The 20,866-nt window shown below is 43.6% G+C and overlaps 1 protein-coding gene across 1 annotated transcript in view; it reads right to left on the reverse strand.

Moving 5' to 3' along the window:
• Positions 1-20,626, reverse strand: part of SHISA7 (shisa family member 7) — a 94,163-nt gene extending 73,537 nt beyond the window's left edge. The window contains exons 1-2 of the mRNA XM_040325594.1: positions 19,850-20,626; positions 7,567-7,721 (exon numbers count right to left, since the gene is read on the reverse strand). Coding sequence (XP_040181528.1) covers positions 7,567-7,721; positions 19,850-20,406 — 712 coding nt within the window. The 5' untranslated portion in view covers positions 20,407-20,626. The remainder of the gene's footprint in view (positions 1-7,566; positions 7,722-19,849) is intronic.
• Between the last annotated feature and the right edge of the window lie 240 nt (positions 20,627-20,866).

Here is a 20,866-nt window from a genome sequence, read left to right on the forward strand (position 1 = left end):
TTCCTTGAAAGTTAGCAGCTGCATTTCTGCAAATGGAGAATTGGTCAGGATCAATGGTGTCTTCAATGCTGAGAAATATAGGGAGATATCCATCCATCATGTCATACCATCAGGGAGGCGTGTGAGTGGCTCCAAATTTATTCTGCAGTAGGACAACGACCCCAAACCTACAGCCAATGTCATTAAGAACTATCTTCAGAAGAACAAGGGGTCCTAGAAGTGTGGGTTTGGCCCCGGCATCATTGAGTCTGTCTGGGATTACATGAAGATACGGAAGGATCTGAGGCAGCCTACATGCACAGAAGATCTGTGGTTAGTTCTCCAAGATGTTTGGAACAACCTACCTATGTGTAAGTGCACCAAGAACAATGTATGCTATTTTGAAGGCAAAGGGGGGTCACACCCAATATTGATTTGACGTGGACTTCTCTTCTGTTCATTTACATTCCATTTTGTTAATTGATAAAAATAAACAAATAACACTTCTATTTCTGAAAGGATTTTTAATTCACAGCATTCTTTCACACATGCCTAAAACTTTTGCACTGTTGTGTACTTTAGTACGTTGTGTGCTTGAAAGTGACAACTCATTCAGAAGTCTCTCCTATGCAGTGAACTAATGGCCCAATATTATGGTTTTATCTTATATACCATCAGTTTATACCAGTGGTGGCTGGTGTTTTTTTTGGGGGGGGCAGTAAACAACCCCCCCCCCCCCAGGCGGGCACTAGCACAACAGCCAGCTACCCACCCCCGCTGCACTAACACACCTCCCCACCACCCGCTGTCCTTACTGTGGATGCGGGCGGTGAGAGCAGCAGTCGGAGCTGCTGTGGCCATCTTGCAGCGTGTCCTGTCCTGGAGTCCTCTCTGCTCCTCCAGGGGCTAGGCGTCCAATAGGATCATCTGACGTTTTGACCAATCGGGAAACAGGTTTCATACCTGCTTCCCGATTGGCCGGGAGGAGGATCAGTGTTGCAACCGGGAATATTCATTTGCTGTTGCAACACACCTGGGTGGGCTCTGGATGCATCGTCTGCGACTCGAGCCCACCCGATTTTGAAGAGCCTATGGCTCTAATCAAGGTGTGTAAAAAAAAACCTGCCCCCTGTAATTCATGTGCCGGGTGCCTCGAAAGGGGCCGGACACATGGATAGGGGGCGGCAGCCGTGGATAGATTCATGCTATGCACTGCAGGGGAGGGGGTGGCGCCCAGGCACCCCTAATGGGCCACCGCTGATTCATACTGTAAGTACTCAAGCTTCTATAGTTGTTTCTTACATGTTATAGTTATTTTTATTAAATGTTTTGTTATTTGCATTTACTAGTCTTGTAAATGATGATCAAAATTAAGCAATAAAAGTTATATACTAGTGTTAGATCATACATCATGTTGATTATCTTAAGCCAGTGGGATAGTGGGATCTACTTTAATGTATTGTAGAAAATGATCACTATATGGTTTTAGCGGAGCACAAAGGGACATTTAAACAGAATGGCAATTAGCATAAACTGCTATTGGTAAAAGGCTTATTCATTTACTTTGTTTTCGCACTGCTTTTTCTATAATGGGTAAGCTGGAGCTCAGTTAATTAGAAAAATTAAAAGCTCCTCATGGGTCCTGGAAGACAAGATTGAAGATGTTCAGTGCTTGTAATTACAATGTCTGTAAGGGTGGTAACTCTTCAGCTTGGAAAGTGTCTGGAATATGTAACTGCATTGATCAACCTGTTAAAACTTTTGCATCAGATTTCTACATTGTTGTAATGGGGTATGGGGAAAGGCAGGTGTTCACTTCTTTTAGGCATGCCAGACAGAACACATCGAGAGATACTCTGTAACATCTCACTGATTGGTGGAAGTGTCTAGGTGGAAACTGCTCCAGGTAGTGCTTCTCATGGCCAATTAGACAAATGCTGGATGGTAGGAGGTGGTAAAGGGGACTTCTTACAGAGCGTGCTGGAATGTCGTTCAGAGGATGTAGCAATCAGTTGTCCTAGGGCAAAAAATATGTCCCACTTAATGTGGGCCTAATGTTTAGCAGGCAACTAACTCAGGCAGTAGTGAAACCTGGGAAGCACCATAAATGCATGATGCTTTGTTAAGAATTTGTGGATGGTAAGATGCTGCTTGTGAATTGAGAAACAACAATACTAAAATGACAGCCAGTACAGACATTTAAAGTGGTTGTAAAGGCAAAAGGTTTTTGTATCTTAATGCTGGGCCCCAGCATTTTACTATATGAGGCACTGGTGGACTACAAGGCCCAGCATTTTACTTTAGGAGGCTTTGGTGGCCTACAAGGCCCAGCTGCTGGGCCTTGTAGTCCACCAATGCCTCCTATAGTAAAATTCTGGGCCTTGTAGTCCACCAATGCCTCCTAAAGTAAAATGCTGGGCCTTGTAGTCCACCAGTGCCTCCTATAGTAAAATGCTGGGGCCCAGCATTTTACTATAGGAGGCATTGGTGGACTACAAGGCCCAGCATTTTACTCTAGGAGGCTTTGGTGGACTGCAAGGCCCAGCATTTTACTTTAGGAGGCTTTGGTGGACTACATGGCCCAGCATTTTACTTTAGGAGGCATTGGTGGACTGCAGGGCCCAGCATTTTACTTTAGGAGGCATTGGTGGCCTACAAGGTCCAGCTGCTGGGCCTTGTAGTCCACCAATGCCTCCTATAGTAAAATGCACCAATGCTGTAGTCTTTGGGTAGTGTATTGTGTAGCGGTCAGTCTGTGTATTGTGTAGCGGTCAGTGGGTAGTTTGTGTAGCGGTCAGTGTGTGTGTGTATTGTGTAGCGGTCACTGTGTGTATTGTGTAGCGGTCACTGGGTGTATTGTGTAGCAGTCAGTGGGTAGTTTATTGTGTAGCGGTCACTGTGTGTATTGTGTAGCGGTCACTGTGTGTATTGTGTAGCGGTCACTGTGTGTATTGTGTAGCGGTCACTGGGTGTATTGTGTAGCAGTCACTGGGTGTATTGTGTAGCGGTCACTGGGTGTATTGTGTAGCGGCCAGTGGGTAGTTTATTGTGTAGCGGTCAGTGGGTAGTTTATTGTGTAGCGGTCAGTGTGTGTATTGTGTAGCGGTCAGTGTGTATTGTGTAGCAGTCTGTGGGTAGTGTATTGTGTAGTGGTTAGTATAGGAATAAGGTAGGTTCTTGGGTAGTGTAGTAGTCAGTGTGTAGTGGTCAGTACAGGCATACCCCGCTTTACGGACACTCACTTTACGTACACTCGCGAGTACGGACATGCCCGCGAGTGTACGTAAAGTGTCTCACAAGTACAAATATTCCCGCGCCGTGCACCCGCATTAGACGGAACTGAAGTTCTGAGCACTTAGCCTGCTCAGTTCCAGTGTGCTCTTTCTGTATCCTGGCTGCCTCCCCACCTCCGGTGACATCACATCCCCTCAGGCTTCCCAGTCAGCCACAGAATGCCATCCAGCCTCTCAATAGCAATGTCCTTTGTGCACAGCGCGATGTCCGGGGGATGGATTGGAGCGCCCCCCCTTGCATCAGATGAGCTTATTTACATGTGAGTGTTCCCCTGATGCCCCCACTAAAGCCCCTGGCACCCCCACTACAGCCTAGAAGTGAAAAAAGGCATTGCTTCACTTTAAGTACATTTTCGTTTTACATCAATGCTCTGGTCCCGTTGTGTACGTAAAAGTGGGGTATGCCTGTATAGGAATCGGGTAGATCAGTGTGTAGTGTAGTGGTTGATCAGGTGGGTTAGTGTAAGGGTCAGTATAGGAATAAGATAGGTCAGTGTATAGTGTAGTGGTCAGTCTAGAGGTTAGTATAGTGGTCAGTATAGGAATCAGGCAGGTCAGTACTATTGTAGGAAGGGAATGGACTCGGGGCGTGCAAAAAGTCAGCGGATAAGGGGGGGCGCAAATTACTTACCTTGCCCCGGGCGCTGACAACCCACGCTACGCCACTGTATGACACGTGTCCTTATATTTTTCATATGCCTGGATGGTGAGATTTTGAGATTTGTTTATAGCAGAAATATCACGCTTCTGTTAAATCTTAGGCACAAGAAGACAAACCCTCTCACTGCGACGCGGTAGTAGTTACTCACAAACATGGCTTTGCAGCGGCATTCCGCATTCTTCTGTGCAAAATATGTCATCTCCTGAAACATCTTTTTTTTGTAGAGCAATGCTGGGTTGTGTCACTTTCTACACAAGCAACACATCTGAATTGCTGGAAAGTGCCAAGTAACAAGACTTAATATTAGTAAATGCATGAAAGTTTGATGAAAGGAGACAATTTCCAATGGAGCGGTGTGCTGATGCGTAAAAATTGAAAGCAAGGCCTCAGGAATGGTTATTGTAGATAGCAGTATAAAAAGAACGTTGAACTGTATGACTAATACATATGAGGCAAAGGATTTTCATTACAATGTGTTCTCTGGGATATTATGAATTAACTCTCGGCACTCTCCCGTCTACTAAAATAACTCCAGTATAGTTAAAAACATGATATGGTTTCAAAATGAGAAACTGTTGAAATCACCTAATATAACCAATTACCAATCCTTTATAACACAAAATTTAAACAGTATGACCTGGATTCACATACATCGGCGCATATATATGCGGCCGTAGCGTATCTCTTTTACGCTACGCCGACGCAACGCAGAGAGGCAAGCATGGAATTCACAAAGCAAGTGCTCCCAACGTTGCTCTGGCGTAACGTAAATTCGTAGGCGTAAGCCAGCCTAATTCAAAGTAGGTGGAAGTGGGCGTGATTCATTTAAATGAAGCGTGACCCCATGCAAGATACGTTGAATCACTGCCTACGATGTGAACGTAACCTACGCCCATCCATATTCACGTACTACTATGTAAACTACGTAAAATACGAAGGCTGTTCCCTGGTCCATACCTTTGCATGAGTTGCGCCTCATAGATGGGGAATAACTATAAGCCGGACGTAAGCCTTACGTAAACCGCGTATATTAATGCGCCGGGCGCAAGTATGTTCGTGAATCGGCGTATCTCACTCATTTGCATATTTGAATCGTAAATCAATGGGAGCGCCCCTTGCGGCCAGCGTAAATTTCTTAGTTCCCACCCCCAGGTCCTCACACATCTATGTAAATTCTACATGTTACTCTGATTAAACCACTGAGACAATTGCTATGCAGAGTCCCTGTTTATGAAGCTTTCACAATCTGTTTTGTAAAATTCTGCAGAGTGTGCACCTGTTTAGTAAACTGCAAGTTACATTTACTCCTGTCTGATTATTCAGTTGATTATCTATTCTGGTAAAGTTACATTTTCATTAGCTGGGATAAACCAAAAAAAAAGTTGCTAAAGCACAGTGAAATTTGCTAAGCACAGAAGGTGCAAATGATGCTGAGTTACCAGGACAGACAAAGTGTTAGCAGTTGCTTAAGACTACATTAACACTTTGCTTTTTGCATTGCATTACTTTATTAAAACCAAGGGATAATGTATAATTCATGTTATGCTCTGGGCTTTTGTAAAAACACACATAAAAAATGATAACAAAGTCAAATTCAAGGTACAAATGCTTGACAACTAAAGAAATTAGAAAATCTAAAGGAACACACAGTTCCATTTATCAGCCTGTGCTAATAAGGTTTGCCCTTCTTACCTCACCACCACCACTCAGATTAAAATGCACAAAGGAAAATGGTAGTTGGAGAATCAAAGTCTGATTGATGTAAATGCATACCTCCCAACAGTCCCGGATTGCCCGTGAAAGCCTAGCTGTGGAGGTCTGTCCTGCGTCCCGGGCACCTTCATTCCCGGAATTGCCCCCTTGGCCCCCTTGTCCCCTAAAAATTGCTGCCGCATTGCTGCTGTCCCTCACTGCCTGCTGTACTAGTTCTGGCCAAGACCGCTTCATTTCACCCCCAGACGCTGCCTGGCTCACTGCCAAAACAACTGGTTGCTAGGCACAGCCCGCCTGGCGTCTAACAACCAGTGACGTCACGACGAGGAGGAGAATGGAGCCCCAGCATTCAGTGCAAGCCGATGGAGAATTCCTCCTCCTCTCGCCTAAGCCCCGCCCCCGATTCCTGGTCTTGCCTGAAGGCTGTTTCTATGCTGGAAGAAAGGTAGAAGAAATGCTCCCTGCACTGCCCTGACTCTGAGTACGCTCATGGTCACTCCTCTCCCTCCCATATACTGCCCCCTCCAGTCATGCCGTACAGTCCCCCCATACTGCCCTCCACTACCCCCATTATACTGCCCTCCACTACCACCCCCTCCCATTATACTGCCCCCCTCCCATTATACTGCCCTCCACTGCCACCCCTCCTATTATATTGCCCTCCACTAACCCCCCATTATACTGCCCTCCACTACCACCCCCTCCCATCATACTTCCCCCTCCCATTTTACTGCCCTCCACTGCCATCCCTCCTATTATACTACCCTCCACTAACCCTCCTTCCATTATACTGCCCTCCACTACCACCCCTCCCATCATACTGCCCTCCACTAAATCCCCTCCCCTTTTACTGCCCTCCACTACCACCCCTCCCATCATACTGCCCTTCGCTACCACCCCTCCCATCATACTGCCCTCCACTACCACCCCTCCCATCATACTGTCCTCCACTACCACCCCTCCCATCATACTGCCCTCCACTAACCCCCCTCCTATTATACTGTCCTCCACTACCACCACCCCTCCCATCATACTGCCCTCCACTAACCCCCCTCCCATTATACTGCCCTCCACTGCCCCCTCCCATTATTCTGCCCCCCTCCCATCATACTGCCCTCCGCTACCACCCCCTCCCATTATACTGCCCTCCTCTCATTATACTGCCCTCCACTACCCCCCCATTATACTGCCCTCCACTGCCAACCATCCCATTTACATTATACTGCCCTCCACTGCCCCCCTACCATTATACTGCCCTCCACTGCCACCCCTCCCATTTACATTGTACTGCCCTCCACTACCCTCCTCCTGATGATTTTCAGCGCCGATTTGCGGGCAGCACGCGGGCAAAACGGGCGGCTCTGCTTTGGGCCCCTAACAGTGACAAGGCCCTGGGCAGATGCCCCGTTTGCCCTGCGGTAAAGATGGCTATGGCTATGAGTAAGCATCACATGATGTGAAACATGTCAGCCATCCTTTTCCTGTTGTTTACTTAATTTGGACTGCATCGTTTTGGTTGTTTTTTGGATTTCATTTGCACAATAAAGACATTGTTTTAAGGAGTTCGGCAGTCCAGGATCTTCTTCTATACAATATAAATATTTCACACCTGTGCAATTCAGCACCTTTCATGTGTTTAGAAGGCTAAACCTTACTGTTTTGTTAAGAAAACCCCTTTTTTTAAAGAATTCAATAACTAAAGCTCAGATTTATACATAGCTGAACGAGTTATGTTTTTCTACAGTAGCTCCTATATATTCCAGTTCAATTTATTGTTTCTAATAAGACATTTTCTCAATACATGTTCATTCAAGCCATTAAAGTATTGTAAATAATGAGCTGTCATATGAATATTTTTTGGTCGTATTTGTATTATAGTCATACTAAATTCCCACACTGCCCCTCCCCTCATTTACTTACCATGGTTGTTCTTTGCTGACTTTACGGGGTTATAGAGGTTTTTTGGAGGACGAGATGGTCCATTGTCATGTTGCCCTAAAGTCACAGTTGTGCTGTTATTTCGTTCTCCATGGCTCCCTGCAACGGACTGGTGGCGGAGAATGTCCACAAGAGCTCTGGAAGAGTGATACAGGTAAACACCATACATTATGTCATATACGAAAATACACTTGTAATTAAAGTGTATGTAAGGCCAAATTTTGTCATTTTGGCTTGAGTAGGCAAGGAAGAGAACACCCATCAAGTTGTTCTTGCTTTATGTGTCTTCCCTGAGGAAGGCTAGCCATATACTCATAGATGGGCTAAATGAGAAAAGTCAAATAGATTACTACTTGGCATAGATAGATGAAATTCTAATGATGGTTATTGTATTCAACCAGCAATGACACTCATGGCTTAAATACCTGAACAGTGACTGCATGTGATAGGATGGAGTCACTGTTTGGGCAACAATCTTCACCTTGTTCCTTTGTTTTTTCAATCACAGTTTGTCAAACCAGGCAGTGCAGACCGGGCAATCCATGACTCAAATTTCCTGCTAAATCAACTATAATTCCAGCCATGTATGGCCATCCCAAGTGTCCTAGTTATCGTTGTCACCAGAACTGAATCTGAGAAAAAAATCTAAATTTTGTGTTGTCACTGGAGAAAGAATAGAGGGGAATCCTCAGATGAAGACATTTTTTTCTGGTGACAAACAGATAGGAGGGGGATTCCCCCAATCGTAGAGATTTCCTTTAACTTCCATCTCTTGGACAGAAAACAAAGGTAAATCACTCCAATGGTGCACACAGCAAAACATAAGTTGACACAGGTCATAACCCTTCCTTACTCTATCCAAAACTAAAGAATACAAGTTTTGTCAATACTTACACTTTAGGTAAGCTGTAAAATTACACCATGAGGAATAGGAGAGATAGAGTCTGCCTTTGCTTTTTAGACAGTTTCCAGCAGACAAAAGTTTTAAAGCATGCTTTAAAACGTATCTGCTGGAAACCCGTCCGTCCGACATGTCCGCTGGTTAGTACGCTTAACCAGCGGACCGAAATCTCCCGCATGCGCCGAATGGATTTGACGCATGCATGGAAGCATTTTACTTCCTGGTTTGCGGACGTTGTGGCGGCGGCAACGTCACTGCCACGTCACCGCGATGTCTGTCCGCTGGGATTTTGGTTTGATGATGTGTACAACCATCAGACCAAAATCTCCTAGCAGACATGTCCGATGAAAACGGTCCGCGGACCGTTTTCATCGGACATGTTCAAGCGTGTGTACAGGGCCTTAAATGTTAGAGTGAGAATTATTGTTAGGGTTAAATGTTAAGGTTTAAAGGATTAGGGTTAAGGTTAAAGCGGAGGTCCACACAAAAAGTGAACCTCCTCTTTTCTGAACACCCCCTCCGGTGTCACATTTGGCACCTTTCAGGGGGGTGCAGATACCTGTATAATACAGGCATTTGAACCCACTTGCGGGAATAGACTCCCACAGGAGTCACGCACCTTCCAGTTCCCCCCACTGTCTTCTGGGAAACACACTGGTCCAAGGAGACAGCGGGGACCAGTGAGGATGGGCCGCGCCGCTCGCGCATGCGCAGTAGGGAACCAAGCAGTGAAGCTGCAACGCTTCACTTCCTGATTCCTTCACCGCGAATGGTGGCGGGGCAGCCAAAAGACGACCGATTTGGGTGGACATCCGCTTTAAGGTATATGTTATGGTGTAAGTCATACATGTTAAGGGGAGGTTGGGAATTAAGATAATATTTTAGTGGTGAGGTTGACTTGGAATTGCAGCTTTGAGGATTAAAAATAATGTGGGGTATGTAAATCTTGGGCACTTTGTTTGTTTTTTTGCTTAAGGAGGGGAGGAGCCGAAAGAAAAAACTTGGCGCTACACTATGTGTTACCTTAGGAAAGAGTTGTGTTAGTCAGGCATGTCAAACTCAAATAAAACAATGGGCCAAACTGAGCAGAACATTTCAAGTGGCCATATCTACTTACTTGCAGCAAAACAGCATTAAATTGTAATCTCTTATTAACAGGCCCCTCGTAACCCTCTTGTATTTTATTGTATTGTAACTGTACTATTTCCCTTTAGATTGTAAAGAGCTGGGTAAACTGTTGGCGCTATATAAATCCTGAAAAATGTGTATATCCAGGGCGCTTTAAACATTTTAATCCTGACAGATAAAGTCTGTGTTGAAGAGGGTAGCAAATCTTCACACACTTTAGGCAGCACTCAGGGAGACAAGCAAAAACAGAAAAACAAACAAGGCGCCTCTAAGTGCAGAAGTATAAAACTTTTAATATCCCCTGTTTCGGAAAAGCTCATTGGATCCTTCTTCAGCCAGGTCACTGGCTGAAGAAGGAACCAATGAGCTGTTCTGAAATGTGTCCCGCCTCTATGACACACTACCTGTTCACTTCCTGTTTGTGTTCCATGCTGGTTTTTGTCTCGCTTCCTCTGACATCATCTCCAGGCTCCAGCACTATTGTGTCCCCTGAACACTTGTGTCCCCTGGCTGTTATCTTGTGGACTTCCCTGGAAGCTTTACTATCACAGACTGGGACTGCCCTGCCACTGGAACATCTTCTGGACACACTTACCTGCTACATGCCTATTTCATCCACCATCTTGTAAGTGTTTTTAACCCCTTTAGGGGATATTAAAAGTTGTATACTTCTGCACTTAGAGGTGCCTTGTTTGTTTTTCTGCTATATAAATCCTGTATAATCATAATAATAATAATAATAATTGCTTTTTGGTGATTTAATATTTTGGAGGAAACTGCAAAGTATGGTAAATAAAGCCGGTCATACATGGATCAAAATTTAACTGATTGGCCGAATTTTGAACCACGTATGGGCACTGTGGTTGTACAGAAGTCGATCTACCAATCAACTTCTGAAAGACTGCCCAGTCGGATTTTCACCCCTTTGATCAGCACTGCAGGCTATAGCCTGCAATGCAGATCAGAGTATTCTGATGGTGGGGAAGTCTTCCCACTGTCAAAATATAATAGCTCAGCGGGAAGGATTCCCTTATGCACATTGTGTGTGTTGATGGGGGAATCAAGTCCGTTTTTTAGTTCAAACCACTGCTGAACGTAAAAAAAACATATCACCTATGGACTGCCTAAGTGTATTCTTTACTAAGTGCTGGGGTTTAAATTGTTAGATTGCAACAGAAAATGAGTGGAAGAAATATATATGGGCAAAAACACTAATAATATGTATTATTAGTGCTTTTGTAGCTACAGTGTTTGTCTGAAAAAAAGACCAACCCTGAAAATAAGACCTAGTGTTATTTTCCAGGAGGGCTGTAATATAAGCCCTACCCCGAAAATAAGCCCTAGTTTAAAATGCTTGTAAAATCTTATAATTCACTATATTACAATAGAATATAATGTACAATGTATGTGTTTCTGTAATATAATTACGGGGAAGAGAGCTCCGGCGGGTCACAGAAACGCAGAGCGGAGCTATAAGAAGGTATTTGGCACAATTATATTACAGAAACACACATTGTACATTATATATAGAGTGGATTATAGGATTTTACAAGCATTTTAACTCAGTTCACACTGGGGACATTACAGCACATTACATGGTAAGACCTACGCCGAAAATAAGCCCTACTGTGTCTTTTGTTGCCAAAATTAATATAAGACCCAGTCTTATTTTCAGGGAAACACAGTAATACTATATTAAAATGTCTCTAAATGATTTTATAGCATATGGTAATGGAATCTGAAAAGGCAAAAAATATGATTATTATAATGCTGTGTCTCTTCTTTACCTATATAGATTCTGTTTGATGGGTACGTTACGTACGTACACAGTTGAAATATAATACAAATAACAGTTTTAGCTCACACATAAAAGACTAGTCTCCAAGGAAACGGTGTAGTTGAGGCGGACTACATACCAGTCCTATAGTTGAAGCTAGAAGTAGCATATCCACGCAACACAGTTGAATCAAAATAGAATCTGTTTAGGATGTTGGATTTACAAACAGATGACTGAACTGTGCTGCGTGCTTGTACAACTTATTTATGTGCCAAATAATTTTGAAGTCAATGCAGCCAGTCTTGTGATCCAGGCATCCAGCATTTAGGTAACCCTTTCAGCCCTCCAGACTGTATAGTAAATGGGGAGCAGAATGCTCCTGCTTTCCTCTCCTATCATCACGCTCTTTTTCAGTATATTTGCATTCTGCCTACATGATTGGTTGCTAGTGCAGCTCCTTCCTTTCTAGTCTAAGTGCTGCTGCACAGGGGCCTGCAAAAGACTGACTTTGAGTCCATTTCAGGTACTTATATTAAATACATTTCTGTTCAAATGAAATACATTAACTGCTTTTAAAAAACAAGTAATTTTAATGAGTACATGACTGCATTCAGTGGTGTAGCTTATTTTAGCATGGAGTCCAATTTTAAAGTATTAAAGGCTCTTATATGGCAAATCCAGTTATGTGGTATACATGGCTCATAAAGCAAAAACTTCCTATAGTGATGCCTCGTACACACAAACAGTTTTCCCGTCGGGAAAACCGCCATGATGGCTTTTGGCCGGGAAAACTGTCCGTGTGTATGCTCCATGGAAGTTTTCCCGATAGGAAAACTGGGAATCCTGGCAGGAAAAATGAGAACGTGTTTTCTTTTTTCCTGCTGGGATTCCTGGCTGTCTTTTTCCCGGCAGTTTTCCTATGGGAACAAATGATCATGTGTATGGGGCATGACTGAGCCAAATTGTACTCCATTTGTGTCTCATACATTCCTCCACCCAGTTGCTGCAGCTCAATGTGGGAAGGTTTCAGCAACAAAGTGTGCATTGAAATTTTTGTTTGTTTTTTATTAACCAATGTGTTTCAGGGTTCACACTTTGCCCCCTTCATCATGGCTTAAGGTAAGGTGTTGCAACACATACCAGCTGATGAATGGGACAAGCTACATCGTACTTTTGACATTCGATTTCATCTACAGCCCGTCTCTGAAGCCCTAATAAGGAGGGCAAAGTGTGGCCCCCAAACCACATTGGCTATTAGGTTATCTAAACAATTGGAATAAAACCTCTTTTTTGCATGTCAGCATTTTTGTGTGGTGCTCCTATCTTCTGCTGCAATGCTACCTGTAAAGCAGATGCACATGTTCAGAAACCTGAGTGTGTACATACTTGTAAAGCAGCGTTGCTTTGATACACAATCAATAAAGGAGAGTGTATCCAGGTTTAATCAATAGCTAAGGGCCCTTTCACACGGGCGGACAAACGGTCCGTTTTTTACAAGTCCGTTTACTTGTAAACAAGTCCGGACTTGCAATGCTTCCCTATGGGATTGCAGACGTTAGCGGATTAAGCATCCGCTAACGTCCGCAAACATCCGCCTCCGCAAAGATCCGCTTTTTCAGACGGAAGAAAACCCTATTTTTCTTCCGTCTGGCGGAACGGAACGGATGAATACGGACCGTGTGTCCGTATTCATCCGATCCGTTCCGCCAGACGGAAGAAAAATAGGGTTTTTCTTCCGTCTGAAAAAGCGGATCTTTGCAGAGGCAGATCTTTGCGGACGTTAGCGGATTCCCTATAGGGGCGAGAGGAGGAAAGACAGGGCGGTCTCTGCACAGTGTGCGGGGACCGCCCTGTCCGCCGACAGCTCAGCGGGGATTTACGGATGATCCCCGCTGAGCAGACGGACACACACGGGGCGGATCAATACGGATCCGCTCCGTGTGAAAGAGCCCTAAGAATGTTGGATACCATTTAACTATCCCAACAGCTTGCTGTGGACAAGCCAAAATTTGTTGACATCCTCTAATTTTTGTCATCTTCAACAAACTATTTTCTGTTTTCCTTTAATTTAGAGTTTAGAATTTATATTCATTCAAAGAGCCGGAGGGCGTGGTGGGAAGGAGCTAAAAACGTATTTTACAGCTTCATTGTAAATATTTTTAAAGTTTTAAAAGGATTGTAATAAATAGCATGTATAAGGCCCCTTTCACACGATCGGACGTTCAGGTCCGCCTGTCAGTTTTGACGGCGGACCTGAACGGCCGCTTCATGCAGTCCTATGGAGCGTCGGATGTCAGCGGAGACATGTCCGCTGACATCCGACCCGATCTGCCAAAATCGGACGGATGGCGATACGTCCCCATCCGTCCATGGCGGATCGGATCGGGTAAGATCTGATGAAAACGGACATGTTGTCTGTTTTTATCAGATCTCCCCATAGGAGACAGTGGCATCTCCTGTGTGGAAGAGATCACATTGTAAATACACTTTTCAGAAATGTAATTGTTAAAAACTGATTTTTAAAGCCTTCAAGTTAAACTTTTTCTCGTTCATATTGAATAAAGTAGGGAATAGTTAAAACTCCCATGTCTGTTGCATGTATGACATTTCTCTGAGGGTAAATAAGTGTCCCTATCGGAATAATTCCTTTTATTCCTGTTCTGGTGACAGACAGGGTGAATCTCCCCAGTGTGAACATAGACAGCAACAAAGACCTGTAGGGAATTCTCACTCCTCACCAATCTATCCTTAGCTAAAAAAAACAAAAGTGTTGAGTTTAGATAAAGCTAAAATTACAGAACAAATACATTTAAGCATATGTTTTATCCCATAAAGTTTTGATCTATTTAAATACCAGTATTTACCAAGTACCGCTTGTGTAGCTTACCTTATTTCAATTGTCAAAAGGGCATTAGATACTATTTCCCCCCTAACAGCATATAAATAATAACAATTACATTTTTTTTTTTTTTTAATATTCCAGAATACATCCTCAGTCTATCTAAAGCCTCATACACATGATCAGACTTCCATTGGACTTTTCTGTGGATTTTTGTGCGAAGGAGCATTGGTCGTAAACTTGGTATGCATACACACGGCAGAACTTTTTCAGCCAACATTCACCAAATCACGTGTTTTTTCAGCTCTTTACCGACACCCTTTGGGCAACTTCTGCTATTGTTGTCTGATGTTTAGCATTGGTTCGGAGCATGCGTGTTTGTACTTTGGACTTGTGTACACACGATCGGATTATCCTCCTTCGGACATTTGTTGCCGGAAAGTTTAAGAGCGTGCACAGCAAACATTTGTCCGTTGAAAAACCGAAAACAATTGTCTGATGAAGCATACACACGGTCGGATTGTCCGATAAAACACGTCCGTGGGACAGTTGTTGTCATAAAGTCTGATTGTGTGTATGGGCCTTTAGATAGATCTTTATAATTTGATAAATACTATACCGATATAATGAATTAACCCTGTAACATGCCAAAAGAACATCCTGTATGCTGTAAAAAAAGAGGTCATGGGCAGCCACATCTAAATTATGTTTAGTGATGACACTTAAAAGAAAACTGTAGAAACGTAAAGTCTGCCATTGCCGACTACTAAAATGCTAGTTCCCATGCTGTCATGGTGATCTTCTTGTTTCAATAATTAACTCATTGACCTGTTACAAGAAAACAGATAAGAACGTCTGAAAATTCCCTATATCTCCTGCTCTGCATACTTGTTGCAGGTCAGTGAATTCAAACACTTTGAAACGAAAGGATCAGGCATCTAGAATTTAAAGGAGGTTTTTAATGACAGTTCCTTACATTGCCAGTTTATTTAAAAGGACATAAATATGAGGCCCTGTACACACGTCCGAGAAACTCGACGGGCAAAACACATCGTTTTGCTCGTCGAGTTCCTTGTGAAGCCGCCGAGGATCTCGGCGAGCCGAAATTTCCCATTGAACAATGAGGAAATAGAGAACATGTTCTCTATTTGGCCCGACGAGATCCTCGTCGGCTTCCTCGGCCAAAAGTGTACACACGACCGGGTTTCTCGGCAGAATACGGCTCCCATCGAGTTTCTGGCTGAATTCTGCCGAGAAACTCGGCCGTGTGTACGGGGCCTGAGAACTGCCATTGCTGACTTGTTTCAAAAGTGCAAGGTTCCATGGCTGTAATTTTTTGACACTAGCTTCATAACCTTTACAACCAGGAACAGTCTAAACTCCGGTCCTGCATTCTGGCTCCAGGTCTGTCTCTCACTGGGTAAAGGATTCACAAAACTAGGTAAAGGATTCACAAAACAGCCTAAAATCTGTCCATTTCAGTCAGCACTGGAGAAAATCAGCAATATCAGCGCCTCCCATATTTTTGTCCTAATAAGTTCACGTTAAAAACTTTCAACATTATGTAAAATGCTGTAAGCTAGATGGCCTTTTTTGAGTTTTAAATAGAGTAGTGATCAGTTAAAACCACTGCCAATTTTTTCTTCTTTTTTGTCTGTGTACCATTAGAGCCGGTTCACACAGGGGCAACATGACTTTGTGCTCGACTTTGCGAGGCGACTTCAGTGCAACTTGGGGCGACTTACAAGGCGACTTCAAGTCGCCTCCAGGACAGGCGACTTTGGCTGTGGCCAATCAAACAACAATCAGCTCTGTGGGAGGGAGGGGTTTGCTTGAGAAAACTAGTTTCTCTTCCTGGAAAGTTGCTTCAGTTAAGACAGGGGATCCGACTTGGAGGTGACTTCCATTAAAATCAATGGGTACAAGTCGCTTAGAAGTCGCCTTGAAGTAGTACAAGAACCTTTCCTGAAGTGGGAGTGACTTCAGTAGTGTGCATTAACTACTTGCCGACCTGCCGCCGTCGTATTATGGCGGCAGGTTGGCTCCCCTGCGCGAGAGCCCGTAGCTCTACGTCGGCTCTCGCGCAGTCCCCGACTCCCGTGCGTGTGCCAGGCAGGCACGATCGCCGCCGGACACATGCGATCGCCCCTTACAGAGCGGGGACCGGGAGCTGTGTGTGTAAACACACAGCTCCCGGTCCTGTCAGGGAGAGAAATGCTGATCTTCTGTTCATACAATGAATGAACAGAAGATCGGTCATTTCCCCTAGTGAGGCCACCCCCCCTACAGTTAGAACACACCCAGGGACATACTTAACCCCTTCCCCGCCCCCTAGTGTTAACCCCTTCACTGCCAGTGGCATTTTTATAGTAATCCAATGCATTTTTATAGCACTGATCGCTATAAAAATGCCAATGGTCCCAAAAATGTGTCAAAAGTGTCCGAAGTGTCCGCCATAATGTCGCAGTACCGAAAAAAAATCGCTGATCGCCGCCATTACTAGTAAAAACGCTATAACTTTTGCGCAAACCAATCAATAAACGCTTATTGCGATTTTGTTTAACGAAAAATATGTAGAAGAATACGTATCGGCTTAAACCGAGGCTATATTTTTGGGGGATATTTATTATAGCAAAAAGTAAAAAATATTAATTTCTTTCAAAATTGTCGCTCTATTTTTGTTAATAGCACAAAAACTAAAAACCGCAGAAGTGATCAAATACCACCAAAAGAAAGCTCTATTTGTGGGGAAAAAAGGACGCCAATTTTGTTTGGGAGCCACGTCGCACGACCGCGCAATTGTCAGTTAAAGCGACGCAGTGCCGAATCACAAAAAGTACTCTGGTCTTTGACCAGCAATATGGTCCGTGGGATAAGTGGTTAAGATGGCTCTCATTGACTAACATGTAATTTGACATGTCGTCCGACTTGGGGCGACACAAGTCTCCCCCCAGGTCGCGGTAGTGTGAACCGGCTCTAAGGAAAATGTCCCAGAGACAAAACAGGACATTTTTGCAACAAGCGTCTCCATTATAAGATTTCCACTTATCTCTTTTTCTGAGGGAAACTCTAAAATGTAGATTTTCTCTCCCTTTCTATCTCTGTGACAATAGTTGCCAGTACAAATATAGTGGTGGCTCTTCCCAATTAGGACTCAGACAGCATGAAGCCCCATAGGCCCCGTACACACGACCGAGTTTCTCGGCAGAATTCAGCCAGAAACTCGGTCGGAGCTGGATTCTGCCGAGAAACTCGGTCGTGTGTACACTTTTCAGCGAGGAACCCGTCGAGGAACTCGTCGGGCCGAAAAGAGAACATGTTCTCTATTTCCTCGTTGTTCAATGAGGAAAGTCGGCCCGCCGAGCTCCTCGGCGGCTTCCACACTGAACTCGCCGAGGAACTCGATGTGTTTGGCACGTCGAGTTCCTCGGTCGTGTGTACGGGGCCTTACACATTATCAGTTTTCCTGCAGGTTTTCTCTTCAGGTTTACCAAAACCATGTAGTGGAAGGGCCTGCCTGATTGCATACAAATTGACCTCTTATTAGATTTTTGGTAAACCTGAAGAGAAAACCTGCAGGAAAACTGATGGTGTGTATGGGGCTTTATACTACCTGCATGGAGTTTGCATCTTCTCTCTGTACCTGCGTGGGTTTCCTCTGGATACTACGGTTTCCTCCCACACTCCAAAGACATGCTGGTAGGTTAACTGGCTGCTGTCTAAATTGGCAAGGACTGATTCAAATGTACAATATATATTTAAAGCGCTGTGTAAATTGACAGCTTTACATAGGTACATGTAATAAATAAATCTGACAGAAGTTCTAACCCTTCCTCACTCTATCCAAAACGTAAAAAAAAGTTTTTGCCAAGAGATATGCTCCAAGTTTTAAAAAATCCATTGAAGAATAACAATTCACAAAAAGACCTGTTGGTAAAATGCAATGCATTAACTATGACAAATACAGCAAACAGGCTTCATCTGCTTATGTGTAAATGCAGCATTACATTTCTTGAAATTGCAGAAAAAATAATAATAAAAAGGCTATTATGCAAGTAAATAAAGGAAAATAAGAATGTGTTGGTGAAGAGCCTTCCATTCCTATGATTGCATGGTGTCAACATCCACCCAATAACTACAGCACCCTACACGGATTGTAGGCAAGCCTGTAAGGATGTGATGGATATAATGCAACTTTTTCTGTTATGGAGGTGCAGCATGAAAAGAGTTTGCATACAGTATACAATATTTATTTACATTTCGCTCTCTAAGTTTAATAATAAAAAGAAATAACGCTTATCTAAACTAGAACACTTACCTGGATAAAGTGCCACACACCCAACACCATAGGGATCTATGATATGTTGTCATATCACGAGGTCCAGAGCCTCGGCCACCTCCTCTCTCCTCATTATTGGCCAGTAATGGGCCAACAGTGATGCTTAGGCAGTAGAAAGAGTAGGGACCAGGTTCTTGACCATGTGACATGACTGCACCCACACCACTTGTTATTAATAAGAGCTGTACTTTGCCACATGAAATCTGAGATCTGGCTATAGGAATCTCTAACTTCTGAAATGTTTTCCATTATTTAGTGCAATGCAAGCTATTAAGTTTTCCACTTTGCACTACAAGTGCAAACTACAAGTGCAAAGTACACTTGAAATTTTAATGAAAGTGCACTTGGAAGTGCAGTCGCTGTAAATCCGAGGGGTAGATCTGAAATGAGGGGAAGCTCTGCTGATTTTATTATCTAATCATATGCAAGCTAAAATGCTGTTTTTTTATTTTCCTTGCATGTCCCCCTCAGATCTACAGCAACTGCACTTGCAAGTCCACTTTCAGTGCAATTTCAAGTGCACTTTGCACTTGTAGTTTGCACTTGTAGTGCAAAGTGGATTTGCCTTTAGTAAATAACCCCCATAGTGTTTTTAGCTAAACATGGCAACTTTTAGAGCTACCATGTTCACAGAGACAATAGACTTGACTGTCACCATTTTAGAATTAAATTTAGAATGTATTCCGTATCAGTCTTCCCCTGTAATCTCCCCAGCTGTCCTAGAAAAGACATCTCCTCCACTCCATCTCTGCCGGACATCAATTAAAGGGGTTGTAAAGGTACAATTTTTTTCCTAAATACCTTTACCTTAGGGCAGTCCTCCTTCACTTACCTCATCCTTCGATTTTCCTTTTAAATGTCCTTATTTCTTCTGAGAAATTCTCACTTCCTGTTCTTTTGTCTGTAACTCCACACAGTAATGCAAGGCTTTCTCCCTGGTGTGGAGTGTCGTGCTCTCTAGTGTGGAGAGCCAAGACGCTCTCTACGTTGCAGATAGAGAAAGGAGCTGTATGTTAGTGGGCGTCCTGACTCTCTTGTAGTCCAAAGGAGGGGGCGAGCACGACACTCCACACCAGGGAGAAAGCCTTAAATTACTGTGTGTAGTTACAGACAGAAGAACAGGAAGTGAGGATTCTCATCCTTTTATTTCCCAGCTGCTCTGTTCAGCCACAAGAATGAAGGAAAGACTTTCCTGTGTAAGGTCTCCTATCCAAGTGCAATAAAACTCCTATCCAAGTGCAATATGTTTTAAATTTCCCGCCAATAATTTACTCAGCTCACCTGGGCACATTAATCTCTCTACCCGGTGGACGTCGGGAGGCCTTATTAAAGGCAATCTTGGCTCCGATGGCCACGGCTAGAGTAAAACTAATGACACCACAGATGACATAGACGGTGCTATTGTTCTGGTCAGCATGACCATTATTGTTCAGCTTGCTGTTAGCACTGGTGGTAATAGGCTGGGTTGTGTGTGCCCAGAAAGGACTGTTATAGTTTTTACAGCTGTCCTGGTCCAAGCGCTTGTGACGATGCTCACAACAAAAGCGGTAATGACAAGTGCCACAGCAATAGCGATATGTACCCGTGGTACAGTTAAAGGTGGCATCATACTGTCCCATCACATCATAGTACCCATAGCACATATCTGGTACAATCTGGCTCTTTCCTGATGAGGTATTCTGGGATACCTGTGGTCTTTTTATGTGTGCAAGAAGCATTGGCATTGCCTGGGTTTGGTTCCTTTGCCATTGACTCTGGCCATTGCCAACACTAAGTGCTGAGTGCACACCGAGAGCATCCAGAGTAACACTAAGCAACACTGTCAAGAGATGATACATGGCAGTTCAGAACTGTAGGGTCCAATGGCAGTAACAAATATAATTCTCTTTCTGATATATGAAGGAAGAGGCCTTTGTTGTTTGGCTGTGGTGCTTTAGAAGTCTTCACATGACAAATAATGAAAGTCTATGTACTTCTGAATCACTTCAGACTTCTGTTTTTGCTTTATTAAACTTTATAAAAAGTTGTCTTCATTACAAAAAACAATGACTCCAAACAAAACCTGAAAGAAATCAGAAAGAACAAATTAGGGAAGCAGACAGTATTGATGTACTCTGAAGAGTCATGTGATACTTCACACCTTTTTACTTTTATCTGAGTGGCATTATGACTGCGGGCAAATAAACATTCAGTTGAATAATTTAGAAACACCATTTTATAGAATTATTTACCTGCTATATTTTTTAAGACTTGTGATACTCTAGTTGAATAGACCAGACAGGGCTGTGCTTACCTCAC

Source organism: Rana temporaria, chromosome 10, assembly GCF_905171775.1.
Source record: "Rana temporaria chromosome 10, aRanTem1.1, whole genome shotgun sequence".
NCBI classification, from domain to species: Eukaryota; Metazoa; Chordata; class Amphibia; order Anura; family Ranidae; genus Rana; species Rana temporaria.